General features: G+C 47.3%; 1 protein-coding gene across 1 annotated transcript; it reads right to left on the reverse strand.

Moving 5' to 3' along the window:
* Window positions 1-1572: 1572 nt before the first annotated feature.
* Window positions 1573-7692, reverse strand: LOC118507143 (toll-like receptor Tollo). The gene has a single exon (XM_036045179.1). The coding sequence runs from the start codon at window positions 6061-6063 to the stop codon at window positions 1930-1932; it is 4134 nt and encodes a 1377-aa protein (XP_035901072.1). The 5' UTR covers window positions 6064-7692; the 3' UTR covers window positions 1573-1929.
* Window positions 7693-15256: the final 7564 nt, after the last annotated feature.

The raw sequence follows: 15256 nt of genomic DNA on the forward strand, positions 1-15256 counted from the left end.
CATTCCCCCCGGGGGGGCGGGGGTGACAGTATCCATTACCCGTCCGATTGCCTCCGATTTCTGATACGAGAAGAGAAGGGAGAAAAGCAACGGGAAGCAGTTGAAAGAAAAGTTTAACAAAAGAAGCCCACCCACTTTAGTTGGAGGAGTGTTAGAATACTGCACCATAGAATGCAGCAGTGAAATGAAATTAAATCATTTTCTGTTAGCTAAAGCTCACAAAACACACCCCAAGAGACGCGCAATGTTAAGTGGGTCAGTAAACAATCTTAATTGATACTTGAGATGTGTTGTCGTGTTTTTTTAACTACATTAAGTATTTTATTATTGAATCAAGAGCAAAAGAGCAGTGTCAATCTAATGTAGACAAAATAGCATTATTTTCGAGCTCACTTATCTCACCTAATAGCTTAACTTAGCTTAGCTTAGATTAATGGAAGCTTTATTCCAAAACACTGCTTTGTTTACATGATTAAAATTCAGCTACGTCTTTTCGTTACATTGCGAATGATAACCTTGCGATAATTGCGAATAGCAACTATGTAAAAGAGCAAAACCGAATTACAAGCAGTGAATGAAGGAGTGTAAACCATCGGAGTGTTTGAGCTAAGTAAATTAGAGCTTCATTATAGCACGCACGTATTCATTATAGCAGTTATAAGCAAGCGAAATGTTAAGTGGGTTTGTTGATCATTTTAAAGCATATTTTAGTAGTTTTTCTTACAAAATAATGAGTTATTTTCGTTTTTAATTAAGACTTGGAAGACCAATTCTATTAAAACTCCAACCTATGACTTCAGCGACTGATTAATAGAAAATTAGTTTCAAAACATTGGCTTGTTTACAAAATTAAAATTTATTTACGTCTCTCGCGATAACCCAGCGATGATTGTGCATCCCAAAACAACTTTCTATCGCCGTGGGTTTTTGGTGGAATGTAAAGCTAAGGTTCGCACGCACCGCATGCCAAGCTCTGAATCACCGCCGGAGTGATTAATCGTACTGTGCGTTTGTTTTGCACTGCCGCCAGTAGATTAGCGCTCCATTATAGCACACGCACAATACTTACCTTAGATGCACCGAAACCGTCCATCATGAGTCAGAAATTTCCCAGCTTCAAACACCAACCGAAACATCAAACGACCCTCAGCACCAACCGTATCTACCGGACGCTTGATCCCGTGCGCCATCGGAACCGCTTTCTTCACTCATCAATCAACGTGAACGATGGGCTCCCACCGGTACAGAGTGGGGAACTGCTGGGAAAATAGCGCGAGCGGGCATTGCAGACATCGAAACGACCGATCATCCGGCGGCGGACCAACCGCCCTTATCAGCAGGAATGTGAAATCGAACGTAAAACCACTGAACCTCATCGACGGCGTTGTCATCAGACCAGGCAAGCGGGACTTATCAAGCTCGGGGTCCATCGTTTCATAATGATTCTTTCTTTCCTATTTGCTCCACCAAAAGCTCCAGCTGGACATGGTGGGTCATTTTTTTTTTGCATATGTCATGACATCCACCAGATCTCCCCCCCCAGCAAGACATTTAAAGCGGTACGAGCGAGACTTTGTTTCTTTTAAATGTGTTTGACGGTTTTGTTGTTTTTATTATTATAAATTCGAACCTAACCTAGTGCGTGTAGTAGGAATCATAAGCATACGGATGCGCGATACGAGTAAGGGCGACACTACTAGCCTGGTCCACAACGCGGGAACCATTAATAACGACTTAAAGGGATACAGGGGGACGGGATGGGAGACCTTTTTCTCTTTCTTCCTCTTCTTTTTGTACAAAAAAAACCACAACAACTTCAAACCGATAAGACTACGCTTGATCACGTCGGAACCGTTGGACACAGCTACACACAGGAAATGGGATTTGGGGAGAAACAAATGGGGGGTTGGGAGGACAAGAAAAACGATTTTACACAAAGTACGGCCGATTGCTGCCGTCTGGTCCGGGACCCATGGTCCGAACCTGCTGCTGCTGCTGCTGCTGCTGCTGCTGCTGCTGCTGGTCGGTCATGTACTGAGGCTCGGGAATGGTGGAGTACACGTGGCCCAGCGTATTGGTGCTACTGAAGTTACCGCCAGCGCCTCCGCCCCCTCCTCCTCCTCCACCGTGGTATGCGTGTGGTCCGGTCCCAGTACCGGGTGGATGATGGTGGTGATGATGATGGTGATGCGACTGTCCATGTGGATGATGGTGATGATGGTGATGGGGCATAGTTTGTGGAAGTGGTGTACCTCCACCGGAATGCTGTTGCTGCTGCTGGTACTGAACAATACCCGGGTGCTGATGATGATGATGATACATCCCACCGGCCGGAGCACCTCCAGGATGCGTTGGTGCTTCGTACTGTGGGGAGGACCCGGCCGTCGACGGGTCCTCATCCTCCGTGGTGTAAGTACTGTGCGGTGGTGCTCCTCCAATCGACCGGGGCTGAGGAACCGGATAAGGTTGTTGATGGTGCTGCTGCTGCTGCTGGATTGAAACCTCCGAGTTGAGCCGTTTGGGCCAGGTGGCCGTTGGAGCTGATGCACCGATGCCTCCCACCACCATCAGATTGTTGGTAGGGGCCGGTGTGTAGCGGATGTTGATGTTCTTCCGATGGGACGCCTTGTTGACCGATCCACCATCCCGTCCAAGATCGGGCATAGCGAACCGCAGCTTGTCCCAGAACCGCCGATCATCCCACGCGATCACAGTGCAGGTGCGGGCCAAGATGTCCATGATCGGGTCCATCGCCAGCATCGACCCCGGCACGGACGTAATCAGCACGAGGCGCTGCTTGCGCCTGGACGGCCGTATCAGTTCCAGCACCGCCTGTAACGCGGCCCGGAACTCGGGCTGGGACCACTCCAGCTGCAGGAACTTCACACTCACAAACAGCACCAGCTTGCGGGATGCATCCGCTGCCGATTGCATGGTGTCGCCGAGGAAGCCGGCCCCACCGTGCACATCCCGATAGTGCAAACACATGCCGTACCCGTGATGCTCGAGCTCCTGGCCGATTTGACTAGTGACCAGGTCGGCATCGGCCGCACTATACACGAGATAACCGTCGTACAGCTTCTCGCTATCCTCACAGCGCTCCAGTGCGCTCAGCGGGTCCTTGCAGAGTCGCACCCCGTACCGGGAGTGGGCCCACAGGCACACGTCCTGCCGGAATAGCACCACCAGTGCGACTAGCATGATCGTGAGCACCAACCCGGCGAGTACCGCGATCAACAATGGCAGGTAGTCGATGAAGTCGTCGTTGATGATCGTGCGCTGTACGGTCGCCGTCGCCACGGGGACTACGGCCGGCCGTTGTCCCTCACATTCCTTCATCACGTCTGGGAGGGGTTTCCCGCTCGAGCACCGGAACTCACCCCAGCTAGCAACCTCCGAGGCTTCCGAGGCCTCTTCCGAAGCACCCGCCGTACCGTTGCTCCGGAACATCCGCTCGAGCCAGTCGAGCAGTTTGGGCATAAGCTCACAGGAACATTCCAGCCCATTACCCTCTAGCGAAACGGACCGATAGGCTCCTTCCGATCCACCACTCGGCAAGGGGAACAGTTCCCAGGGCTTCAGCCCCGTCAGCTTGTTGTCCGCAATCGTTAGAACTTCCAAAGACTTTTGGTAGTAAAACGATCGGTTCCCGATCGTAGCCAACGAATTCCGATGCAGATACAGCTCCTTCAGCTCACGCAGCTGCTCAAACTCGGCCCCACTCAGCTGTTCCAGGCCATTCTGCTCCAGGTGCAACACTTCCAGCGCTGGAATACCGGCAAACGTCTTGTTATTCAGCGACTCAATACGACTCCCATTCAAGTACAACGACTTGAGCTTCTTCTTCCCGATAAACACATGACTGCCAAGCGCCCCCAGATTGTTCCCATCGAGGTAAATGTCCGTTGCGTCCATCGGTATCTTTGCCGGCACGAGCGATAATCCGGCCGTGCCACAATCAACTATGTTCGACTCCCAGGCCGTATCGTGATAGCACCGGCACCGGTCCGGGCACGTCATCTTGCAATCGCATGCATCAAAGTCGCAGCAGTGACAGGTAGCGAAACAATGGCCCTCATACCGGCACAGGAACTCGCTCGCCCGCATCGTCATCAGCGGTCGCCGCTGCTCACCCCTACCATGCTCCATCGAACAGTGCACCGACTCGAGATCCTTCACCTGCGGATACTGACGCAGATAGGCAAGCTCGTTGATCCGCTGCAACCACTCCATCGTGCAGTCACAGTGAATGAGATTATCGCCCAGATAAAACTCCGGCAGCACGCGCGTATCTGGCCACGGCGTGAGTGCTAATGCAGCCATCTCGATACGCCGCAATCGATTCCCGTAAAGCACCACCTTTACGATGCTCTCCTTTCCGGTGAACGTTTCCGGTGCGATCTCCTCGATCTGATTGTTATTCATCAGGATCGTCTCAATGTTGCGCGGGAACGAGCTGGCATTAATCTGCCGCAGCTTGTTATGCGACACGTCGAGCATTTTAAGCAGGAACCAATTCCCCACATCGTACCGATTCCCCAGCTCCGTGATGTTGTTCTTATGGATATCGAGCCACTCGAGCGACTGCGGGTAGTGCGAGTAATCGAACCACCCGATATTGTTGTCCGAAATGTTGAGGTAAACAAGGGACGACAGCGACGTAAACACGCCCGACACATCCTCCAGCTCGTTGTTGTCCAGCCGGATGGCACGTAGCGTCGGATTGGAGCTGAACGCTGACTGATCGATATGACGAATACGGTTCGACGCCAGGTTCAGCACGTGGATCGTCGACAGTGCGAAGAAGGTGTCACGCGAGATTTCCGAAATCTGATTATCCACCAACCGCAATCCCATCAGCTCCTCCAGTCCCTCGAACGAAGAATTATTAATCTCGGCAATCTGATTCTTGCCCAGATCGAGCGACTGCAGGAACTTTAGACTCTTCATCCCGGACGGTATCTCCTCCAGCCGATTATCGTTCAGACTCAGGTCGTGCAGATGGGTAAGGTTTTCGAACGCTCGCTCGTGGATGTACGCGATCTGATTCGACTCCAGAATCAGCTGATTCAGCACGTAAAGCTCGCTGAAGTGATACGGTTCGATTTGACGCAATCGATTGTGCGAAAGGAAGAGGGCGTGCAGGTTCTTCAAATCGCTAAACGCTCCGTCAGCCAACAGCTCGATCGCGTTATGTTCGAGGTTCAAGATCTGCAAGCTGTACAGACCCTTGAACACATGCTGATCCACCTTCGACAGTTGATTGTGACCGAGGTTCAGCACTACCAACCGTACCTGACCGGCGAATGTGTCACGCTTGACCCACGTCGATGTTAGCTGATTGTGCGACAGATCAAGCGTTTCTAGTCGATCCAGTCCCTCAAACACACCGGGCGCCAGCACCGAGAGGGAATTGTTCTGCAGATACACCTGACGAATTTTGCGCGACGATACAAACAGTTCCGGTGTAAGCGCCGTCAGCTTGTTGTCCGACAGATCCAATATTTCGAGCGTCCCCAGTCCGACGAACGCACGATCCGCGATCTCCTTCAGCAAGTTGCGCTGCAGATGAAGCGCATTCAGCGAACGCATCGCCGTTAGACCATTGTCCGGAAGTAGCGTCAGATCGTTACCGGACAGATCTAGCACCTCCAGACCGGTGTTGCACGCCCGACCCGGTTCCGTCGGACCGTTGCCCCAGTCGGACAGCATCAGCTGTGTTAGATCACTCAACCGATTGCCGGTAAGGTTGAGGACGCGCAGTTTCTGCAACGGGCAGAACACTTCCCCCGGCAAGCTCCAGATGTTGTTGTCCGCCAGATGCATCTCCTTCAGCTCGGACAACCCCCGGAAGCTGTCCGGATGTAGCTCGAGATTCATCACCGACCAGTCGACGTTGTGCGTGCTGAGCGTCAGGCTCTTCAGCACCTTCATGTTGGCGAACGCGTGCGCCGGTATGTACTTGATCTTGCAGTAATCGATCGACAGCCGGAGCAACCCGTGCAGGTTGCCCAAAAAGTTGCCGGGCGTCGTCGTCGACTCTAAGGAACTTTCGAAGAACATAATGTCGTTGCACTCGAGCTTGAGCGACTTAATCCTATCAATTTGATAACTACTTATGTTAGCTAGCAGACTCTCCGTCTTGGTGATCGTCTTAATCCGGCACTGCAGCTCGTCCGAGCGCTTCTCCTGCGATACTTCCAGTATCGCACCGGTCCAGCTGCACGCCTTCGGGAGTGCATCGTCGTGCCGCAGGAAGTTACCCCGGCCGTCCACCGACCGACAGCACCAACTACCCACGAGCAGTGCTAGCGTTAGCAGGTGGACCGCCGCCGTCCGTGCTGCCGCCGCCAGGATGAAGGTGGAGCGCGCTTACGTCCTCCTATGGTGCTGCTCCCTCTCACTGTGCGCCGACCAGAGTGGCACGACTCCAGTCACACTGGCGAACCCCCACACACACACACACACAGACCCCAACTCGCACCAGTGCACAAGGGAAGGCCCGAGTTAGTCTTCACAGATCACAGTAAACACCGCAGCAGCACGTTGGAATATGTCAGTTTTGACCACACAGCTGTCATGCATCACACGAAAGGCCATCCTTTTTGCTTCACCCCGGTGAGCTCGGCTGAGGCTCACTGGCTCACGCTTTTTTCCCACGCTACATGCATTTCACCTCACACACGCACACGCAAGTACACTCAGGCAGGGTGGATTTCCGTTTCATAAGCCCGTTACCCTGACAACCGAAGGAAGCACAACAGGTAAGATCTATCTCTTTTTCGCTCTCTCTCTCTCTCTCTCTCGTTCTCACTAGTGAAGGCAGTAGTAGTTGCAGGGGTTTCGCGTAGTAAACAGCACACGTCTTGCACTCACTATCGTGTAACACTTCCACCCGAGGATATGCAAAGCCTCCACCAAAAACACCCCTTTTTACGTTCCACACTGTTTGCTCTGTTGTCGTCCTCCGTTGGGAACACACGCACAAAAAACAACGGCAACTTCAGCTTTGGACGACGTCACCTTCACGCTCTCACTTTCTTTTCGTGCTCCACCGTCAAGGCAAGCCCATGCAAGCCTAAAAAAAGACTCCAACAAAGTCGTCGTCACACGACTCAACTCAAACACATACACACACACAGCGCGACGCAGGCACGGCACGCAAGCACTCACGCAACTTTTTTAGGCACTACGCGAAGGTTTCTTCTTTGCTTTCTTTTATCAACCCGCCTTTGTAGGGCGCTTGTTGGGAGAGAGAGATGCTTTTTTTTTAATTTGACCCCATCACACATCCAACACCACAACCGAGTATCGCTGTTTTCTTTGCTTTTAAAAATAATCTTCACGGACACACACACAGAAACACACGTGCAACACACAACTGCTCCTTCCTTCTTTCCGTTTTGCCCTAGCTGCCAGTAACACAACGCCGCACATATGTCCCCCGTGGGAGGCTGAAACGCTAGCCTTGTTTTGCTCTGTATTTTTTAACGGAAACGTGCTTCTCCGTGCGCGAATTACGTTAGTTCTTTTTCACCTTTTTGTTCACTAAATAAACAACACTTTTTCCACGCTTGGAAAATCTACGACACTGTTGACCTCGTGCACGAAACGCACGTAACTTTCACGCACGTATCTGTCACCGTTGAAACCGATACGCGGCCACACGTCCGCTTGCGTTGATGGTTGACGTTGAAATGAATGGAAAATGAATTGTTTGTACGGTGGGAAGTGTGCGTGTGCGTGCTCTTTTACTCAGGCTGCCCTCTCGCGCACGCTCGTTCGGGAGCGGTTCATTCCGGCTGCAAAGCATGAATGAATGGAATTTTAAACGGGTTTTTGATATGGTCAAAATTATTTTATTTACAATATGTAATTAAAGTAAGAGTTTAATGGTTACTAACGCGTTATTGCGGTAAAAAAATAAATTAAACATATCAATAGAGAAAAGAATGTTTTTTTTGTTCTAAATGTTATAATGATAAAATTTTAAATACCCCGAACAAATAATTTTATTGTGCTAACTAAATCGCAAACCCTATTGTTTACGTTTCCGTAGGCCTCCCAAAATCGACTTGCTAAAATTTAATGTTTTCTCAACATGTTTTCTTATTTATAAAATTCATTCATTCATTCATTCGAACTTCGGCTATCTTCGGCCCCGCAGATACAAAACGAGAGAGGATGAATTAACCCGCTTCTCCTCTCAACGTGCGACGAGATGAATGAATTTACCATTTCCGAAGAAAACAACCCTCGACTTACAATACGCACCCTTCTCACTCTAGCCTTTGCAGGGGCTCACTCTCTCGCGGACCGCGAATGCGTTTTGATGAACTCGAAAGTGCATCAATGCATAACATCGGTTGTAATGCGAGAGACAGAAAGAGAGAGAGAGAGATATGCAAAGAGGACGGACGACCAACGGTTTTAATTTTTGGCCTGCGGACGTCCACTAATCCTATATGTGAGAGGCTGCGTCTCAATAAATCATATGATGATGATATTTATAACGATTAATGGACGATGGATTTGGTGATTTTGTGCCCCAAAGGTTGGCTTTAGATGGCAGCTTTGAACAGCAAATAATGGCACAACGAAGTACGCCAAACAGTGTACTGTTTTACCATGTGGAAATGAAATCCTGTCCTTCTACAACTATTTTGCTAGTTGGGTTATTCTAATCTAAGAAAAATCGTTCCTTCCGGACACTCCGAATTCAACCCATTTAGCAGCAGCAAAACCCTTTTTCCAAGAATTTATCTTTGTTTTCCGTGCCTTTTTACCATAAACCAAGACCACTTTACGCAACAGTGCACTTACCGTAGCAAAAGCATTCCCTTTAACCTTATCTACTTCGTAAAAGAAAAGGCAAGTATGTATTTTGCATCATTTACCGCACAAAAGATAAGCAGCACTTGCTGAAACGGCCAACAAGAAGCGTGTAACGAAGGGCGCTCCAGAATCAGAAGCGTTTTTTCATTTGCATTTGCAAGCAAATTATATTCAACAATAATAACTATTTCCTACCATCATCGTCACCACCACCAGTAGAAAGAGGGAGAAAGAGCCCTTGTAACCGGAATGAGAAGATGGGGCAAAAAAAACAGTCCCATCACGCCTTTTTAAAATGCTAACTAATACTTCCCGTAGCGGCTTTACAACAACCTCAGTCTCGGGCTCAGGTCCGTCGGAATCGGTTAACTGCACCGGACGCAAAGTGCACCTATTATCGTCAACACCGGCGGCAGCAGGAGAAAATGCATGATGGCGTTTCAAAGTGTCGTTAGAAAACGACCGAAAGGAAACGAAATCATAATATCAGCCGTAGCAAAACACACGTCGAGACCTCGGGAAATCGTGATACGGTGCACCGACCATGGTCCAAACTAATGTAACTCGCCAGTAAAAATTGTTTCCCAAACAATGCTTTCAACGCAAAACGTGCTCGAGCCGTTGGTGCACATACATGCACAAGGCACAACTGCAAGGCCCACCGCTTTCCACGCCAACCAGGGATCGCGCCTTGCATGCAGCCTTGGGTTTCGGGCCGGTCGGCACCCACCGCCCACCGGCATTGACGGTTGGCGAAATATCCGATTACATTAGGGACGGCTGCCAAAACATCGATCAAATAGATAGCCAGCAACTTTTCTCGCTACTTTCTCGTGCCCCGGACGGAGTTTTTTGGTCCGGAATAAATTCTGACATTTTCTTCGGCGCATTCGGCGCCCTCCAGTGGTTTGTTTTCGCTTTCTTTCGGGGTTCTTTTTTTCTCCCGTTTCATTTGAGGCCCTGTCGAAACTGTGCCCATTCGTCTTAATTTTGTACGGCAGAACGAGGGCGAGCGAGTTAGCGAAAGACCAATACATTTAACTGTCAACTGGAGCGGAATGTCTATTATATGCACACTGCGCATATTGCAAACTCTAGCTTCGGGACTTCCTTGAAGGAAGTAAACTAGGCAGACCGCTCTTCGATGAGGTAACTTCCTTCTAAAGGAAAGCCCCTTAACATTTCCACGAAACGTTATGCATCCGGGTCACAAATGTCAGCTATAATGGAATATTTTAGAACAAGTTTTATATTTACTGCACGCAAGCCAATGCGATGCATTCGAAATGAGAAGTATTTTTAACTTAGTTCCTTGAGGAAATGAATTTCTTTTCTACATAATTCCATTTTTAAAACGTTTTCTATCCTTTTCTTTTGTTTTAATGTTTTCATCATTATTTTTTCTTTGTCTTTAATTTTCTTTTCTGTTTTACTTCTTGAGTGTTCTTTTATTATTTTCTATTCTACTTTTCGTTCTTTCGTTCGTTCTCTTATTTGCTTCGCTTATTTGCAGGATCGTTTATTCTCAAGGGGCCTACGGCTGTTCTTTCTTCTTTGTTCTTTTTTTTTTGCATCTTTAAATTTTAGTTTCTTTTTTCAATTTTCTAAATCGTTTAACACCTTCAGTTAATTGTTTTAGTTATTCAGCCATTCCAAATATTGTTTATCACATTTGATAAACTATTTTTTTAAATAATCGATTTATAATCGAAACTGTGACTAAATTTGTCTTTTGAAAAGCGCTTATCGCTAGCCGAGCCTTTAAACCCAACAAAATCCCTCCAATTGGCAATAAAAAGAAATTATAGCTCTTTTTCCCTCATTTCCGGCACCACATCAGTGCCAATACTGATAAGGTACCGAACACGAAGCAAACTCTGCCTAAGGCGCATTCTCAGTGTTGCTCGGAATAGTACATTAGGTCCCCCATTCGGAGTACTGGCGCGTCCCGTGGGTCATTTTCCGAAATCGAAAACATTGCAAGTCCCTTTCGAGGAGGTGTTGAATTTCGTTGCAATCGCCCAAACAACTCGGTGGGCCATGTTTATGTGTTCCTTTGTATTTCTGTGTGTTTTCTTTTTTGATGAAATATTGTGTTCTTGCTGCAGGTGTCTCTGTGTGTCGCCCCCGCTATGACCATTCTAGGGGAAACCGATAGGACAAAAAAAGCGGCAATCGAATTCAGCTCACACCTACCGGAGCCCGATCGAACGGGAACCCAAACCATTTCGGTTGCTGTTGTTTCACGTGCAGCAGCACACCACGAAGAAATAACAGAAATAACAACTCTCGGTACTACGACGATACGCGTACGTGTCAGGTCACGGGGGTGACCAGTAAATCATCGCCGAGAAGCACTCGGCCTGCGACTTGCATTCCAGTGTACTGACTCCGACGACGACATACCATTTTCCACTGCAGCCGAAGGTAAACGGCAGAGAGCCAGCCAGCCAGCCAACCGTCTCCCACGGGAATGGCATCAGCTCCCTTCCTGACGGCTGGTGGCCACCACCACCACTCGCCCGGAAGATGCTGGAGAGCGAATGTGAACCCCTAGCCCCACGCGCCACGGTGCGTCATTCGCGCTACCTTACTTCGTTCGTCCAACCATTTTTCCACACCGGCCGCCACCGTGGAAACACTCCCGCAAAAGGCAAACAATCGTAAAGTTTAACGATTTCAAAACACCATAAAACCATAACTGCGCTGCGGAGCCAAATCGACGGTTATGTCTGAAAGCCTCACACGTTGGTTCCTTCCCGGGGAAGACTTCGAAAGGGGGAGAGGGGGTTTGAGTTTTGTCTGGCAAGATAAGTGGTTAAAATAAGTGTAAAATGACGTGCATTGTAGCGCATTTGTGAAACATGTGGTAGCGTGCAACGGTACGCTGGTATGCTGGAAGGTCGCCCGTGAATCGTGGAAAACAATATAAACTTCAATGGAAATCAAACACATTATCCGGGGGGGGATGTGAGGGGAGAACGAAAATGGTTAGGTAATAGCTTTATTTTAAGGTAAGTGCATTTAGGATGGATGAAGTTTAAGCACTTTATGTAGGTAAGTGTGATAGATCTCCAGAAAGTTCAAAGATTTATCAAATGTTTCTGTGCAACTGTATTTTATCAGTCGTTGTTAAATGCTTCTTTGTCACTTAATATTTTTATTTGTTTCTTATTTTGGTGTATTTTTCAATTTAAAGTTTTACTACCTTTTTGGACAAGATATAGTATGCATAACAAATGTTTTGCTATGACTTCTAGAAAGAGTACAAATTCTTCATAACAAATATGAAAGTTAAAGTTTTCTAGGAAGAAGATCTAGAACAAGATGCTGGGGAAAATTAATTTGAAAATTAATTATATACATATATTTATCAAAGCTTAAAATGCTTTAATCGAAAAATATGAAAAACAGCCTTCAAATTTATATTACGTTTCTAATTTTCCTTTTTTTAAATTAATATTAACTAACTTTTTTACCGATTCTGGTGTTTCTCGCTCTTAGTATTTATGCTCTTTTTCGTAATGTTTTTCTTCTTGTTTTGGAAATTTAATATATTAATTATGAAAAAGTTTGTATAACCATAGCTTTTCGGTCACTTATAACTTCTGACTATTTAGAAAAAAATTCATTTTTTTAAATTAAATTTGCATTAAATTATTAAAAAATATTTTTCTGATGTTGCTTGATTTAATTATTTCATTATTTTTATTCTTATGTTTTATTCAATTTTGTTAGTTTCTTTTAGATTATTACTTTTATTAATTTTCTCAAACTATATTTTTCTCATATAAAAAGTTCTACGTTTTAAACGAACGTTAGTGTCCGTTAAGCCCATTTTCAGAGAGTTCTAGATTTTCTTATCCCTTTTAACAGAATGCATTCAACTGCCGTAGGGCATTGATATTCCCTGCAAGGACCCCTATCATACCGATGCGGGCAATAATTTGTTGACCGCGTACGCGCATGCATCTCCACCCGGGGTCCGGATCAGTGTCTTACATCACCACGGTACAGTTCCACGCTTTCTACCCTGTCACTAACGCGAGCGTCCCAGTCGTGATTGATCTTGATCTTAGCACTACGGCTTCATGGCTGCATTCCTCGGTTAAACTCCAGCGTACGGCCGCCGTTCGACATACCGTCACACAGGACACAGCGCAGAAGAGAAAACCATTGACCCTGAGCGCACCACTGCGAAGGTCTCCAGGAATTGCTCGCCCTTGCTGAACACTGAAACGCCACAAAACCGTTGACAACGAAAACAAAACAAAAAAATGACGGCTGGCATTGTGAAGGTGGAGATTGTTTTATGCTCCAGATGTCCATCAGTGTGAACTGCAACGAACGCAGTTAACGCGAGCTCCACGACGCTAAGGAGCGGCTAAGGATACGCACCGTCGGAGGGTCACTGGGAAAGAGAACAAGAAACATTACAAGTGACAGTTATAGTGGTACCGCCTAACAACAACACCGATGACGACGACGACGACTTGTCCGGCGTGTGTTGAAACGAAGCAAGCAAAAAAAAAAGAAATCATGGCTTCGATGGCAAAGTTTGGAGTGGTCTCGCGCTTCAGACCGGGAGAACCTGAAAAGGAACCATAAAAGAACCACCAGAACCACCGGTGTGACAGTTACAAGCGGCTCATAGCGCACTGAGTAACGCAAAACCTCCATAGTAAAGCACAGAGCAGGGAGGTATAAACCGACAAGTTTTAAGTACCCTCAATTAAAAAATCTCCCTTTCTGTGGCGTGGACGACGACCGGTCCGGTTTCCCAACCCAAGGGTTTTGTACCCCGCCGAAAAAGCCACATCGACTCGAGGTTACACACGTTCGCCTGCCCATGAATCACAATTAATAGTGATTAAGCAGAGGCAATACCGAGAGACAACGGTGAACACCTCCGGACCTATGTTTCCCCCCGGTGGGCTCATTTCTCCCCCTTACCTCTTTTTATTCCCGCTGTACAATAGATCCCCTGTTTCTGGGCACCGTTGAAGGGTCCTAGGAGAAATTGAATAAAAATAAAACCCCCGAACAAAACGAACTCCAAAAGCCGGTCCGGTGACAACGTGGCTTGGCGTGGCATCGGCCCGGTAAGGTACGCGCCGATATCTCTTGGTGCGTGAGAGGTTTCCATGTGGTACAAATTGTTGTTCGTGTATAATTTTGTTTTACCCACGTTTTTCCGGTACCACTTTTCGTTGCTTCCCCCTTCGAGCTGGAATTCCTGGCTGGCTGGTAGGGCCTAGAACGCCCGAACGGAACGAGAAAAACCACGGTCGAGCGGCTTGACGAGTGGCGCAGTCAGATCGTTTAGATCGACGGCTTGATCGATCGGCGCACACGCACCCAGCAGCAAGGGACAACACACACACACACAAAAAACGCAGCTAATTATAATAATATTAGGGTGCATTACCCAAAAAAAAAGGGCATATTAACCATCGGAACGTGGCCGCCTCTCGGTGGAAGTTGTAGAATAGAGCTCCTAAATGAGTTACGCAGCAACGCAGGGACCGGGTAGATCATAGATTCGTTTACTTGTGAGAAGAATTTCGGAAGCGAAAATAAGGGCGAGCGATGAGGGAACCCCGTACGCCAAGAACTCGGATAGCGTGATGCATGCGTGCGTGTAATTCTTGAGATTTTTTTCCCTAGATTTAGAGCCTGAACCAAGGCCTCTAGAAACTGCAGCTGCCGTGCATGGGTGAATTATTGGACTGGCTGGATGCGCGTTCAAGCAGCCATCAATTTATGGCCCACCGTAATGGACCATCATCGGTGCGCGAAACAATGTAACTATTAGGCATCGTAAAACCCCTGGGGAAAAAGGGAGATAGTGGCTGGGAGCGCGTGAGCGCACTATAAATTTATGTATTATTAATGTGCAACGCAGGTGATGTGTTAGAATGCGTACAAATTGGGACCGCGAGTTTGGAAGAGGGTGTCGAAAAGTTGGAAGAACTTTATTGTATGCTTTCCCGAACCGCTCTCGGGGCCTCTAATTTCGAATTTAGATGTTATCATCGATTCAACAATGTTTGCTTTTCTCTCGTCCGGTTCCTCTTATTCAATTATTTTTGTTTTGTTTTATTAACCGCTCGTTTGAATTTAAATTTAATTGCTCTGTTATTTTGCTGCGATGAAAGAAGACTAATTATTATAATTATCTTTTACTCATTATAAATTTATAAACCCTTGTATCGAAATTCTACCAGATGGTCTCTAAACTATTATAAGAAATCTGATCGTTGGTGCCTTGCACGATCAGCTGTTGATTCTCCGCGTCAAGGTTTACCCAAAAAATTATAAGCAAACTATCTCTCTCTACTTCTCTCTCTCTCTCTCTTTCTGTCTCTCTTTTCTCCTTGGTCTAACGACCTCTTGGGTCCTGTCTACCATGACTGGCGTG

This window comes from Anopheles stephensi, chromosome 2 (genome assembly GCF_013141755.1).
Source record: "Anopheles stephensi strain Indian chromosome 2, UCI_ANSTEP_V1.0, whole genome shotgun sequence".
Classification (NCBI taxonomy): domain Eukaryota; kingdom Metazoa; phylum Arthropoda; class Insecta; order Diptera; family Culicidae; genus Anopheles; species Anopheles stephensi.

What these genes read in the sequence shown, in the direction of transcription:
- LOC118507143 (XM_036045179.1), bottom strand. Translation starts at nt 6,063, where the DNA reads ATGTTCTTCGAAAGTTCCTTAGAGTCGACGACGACGCCCGGCAACTTT.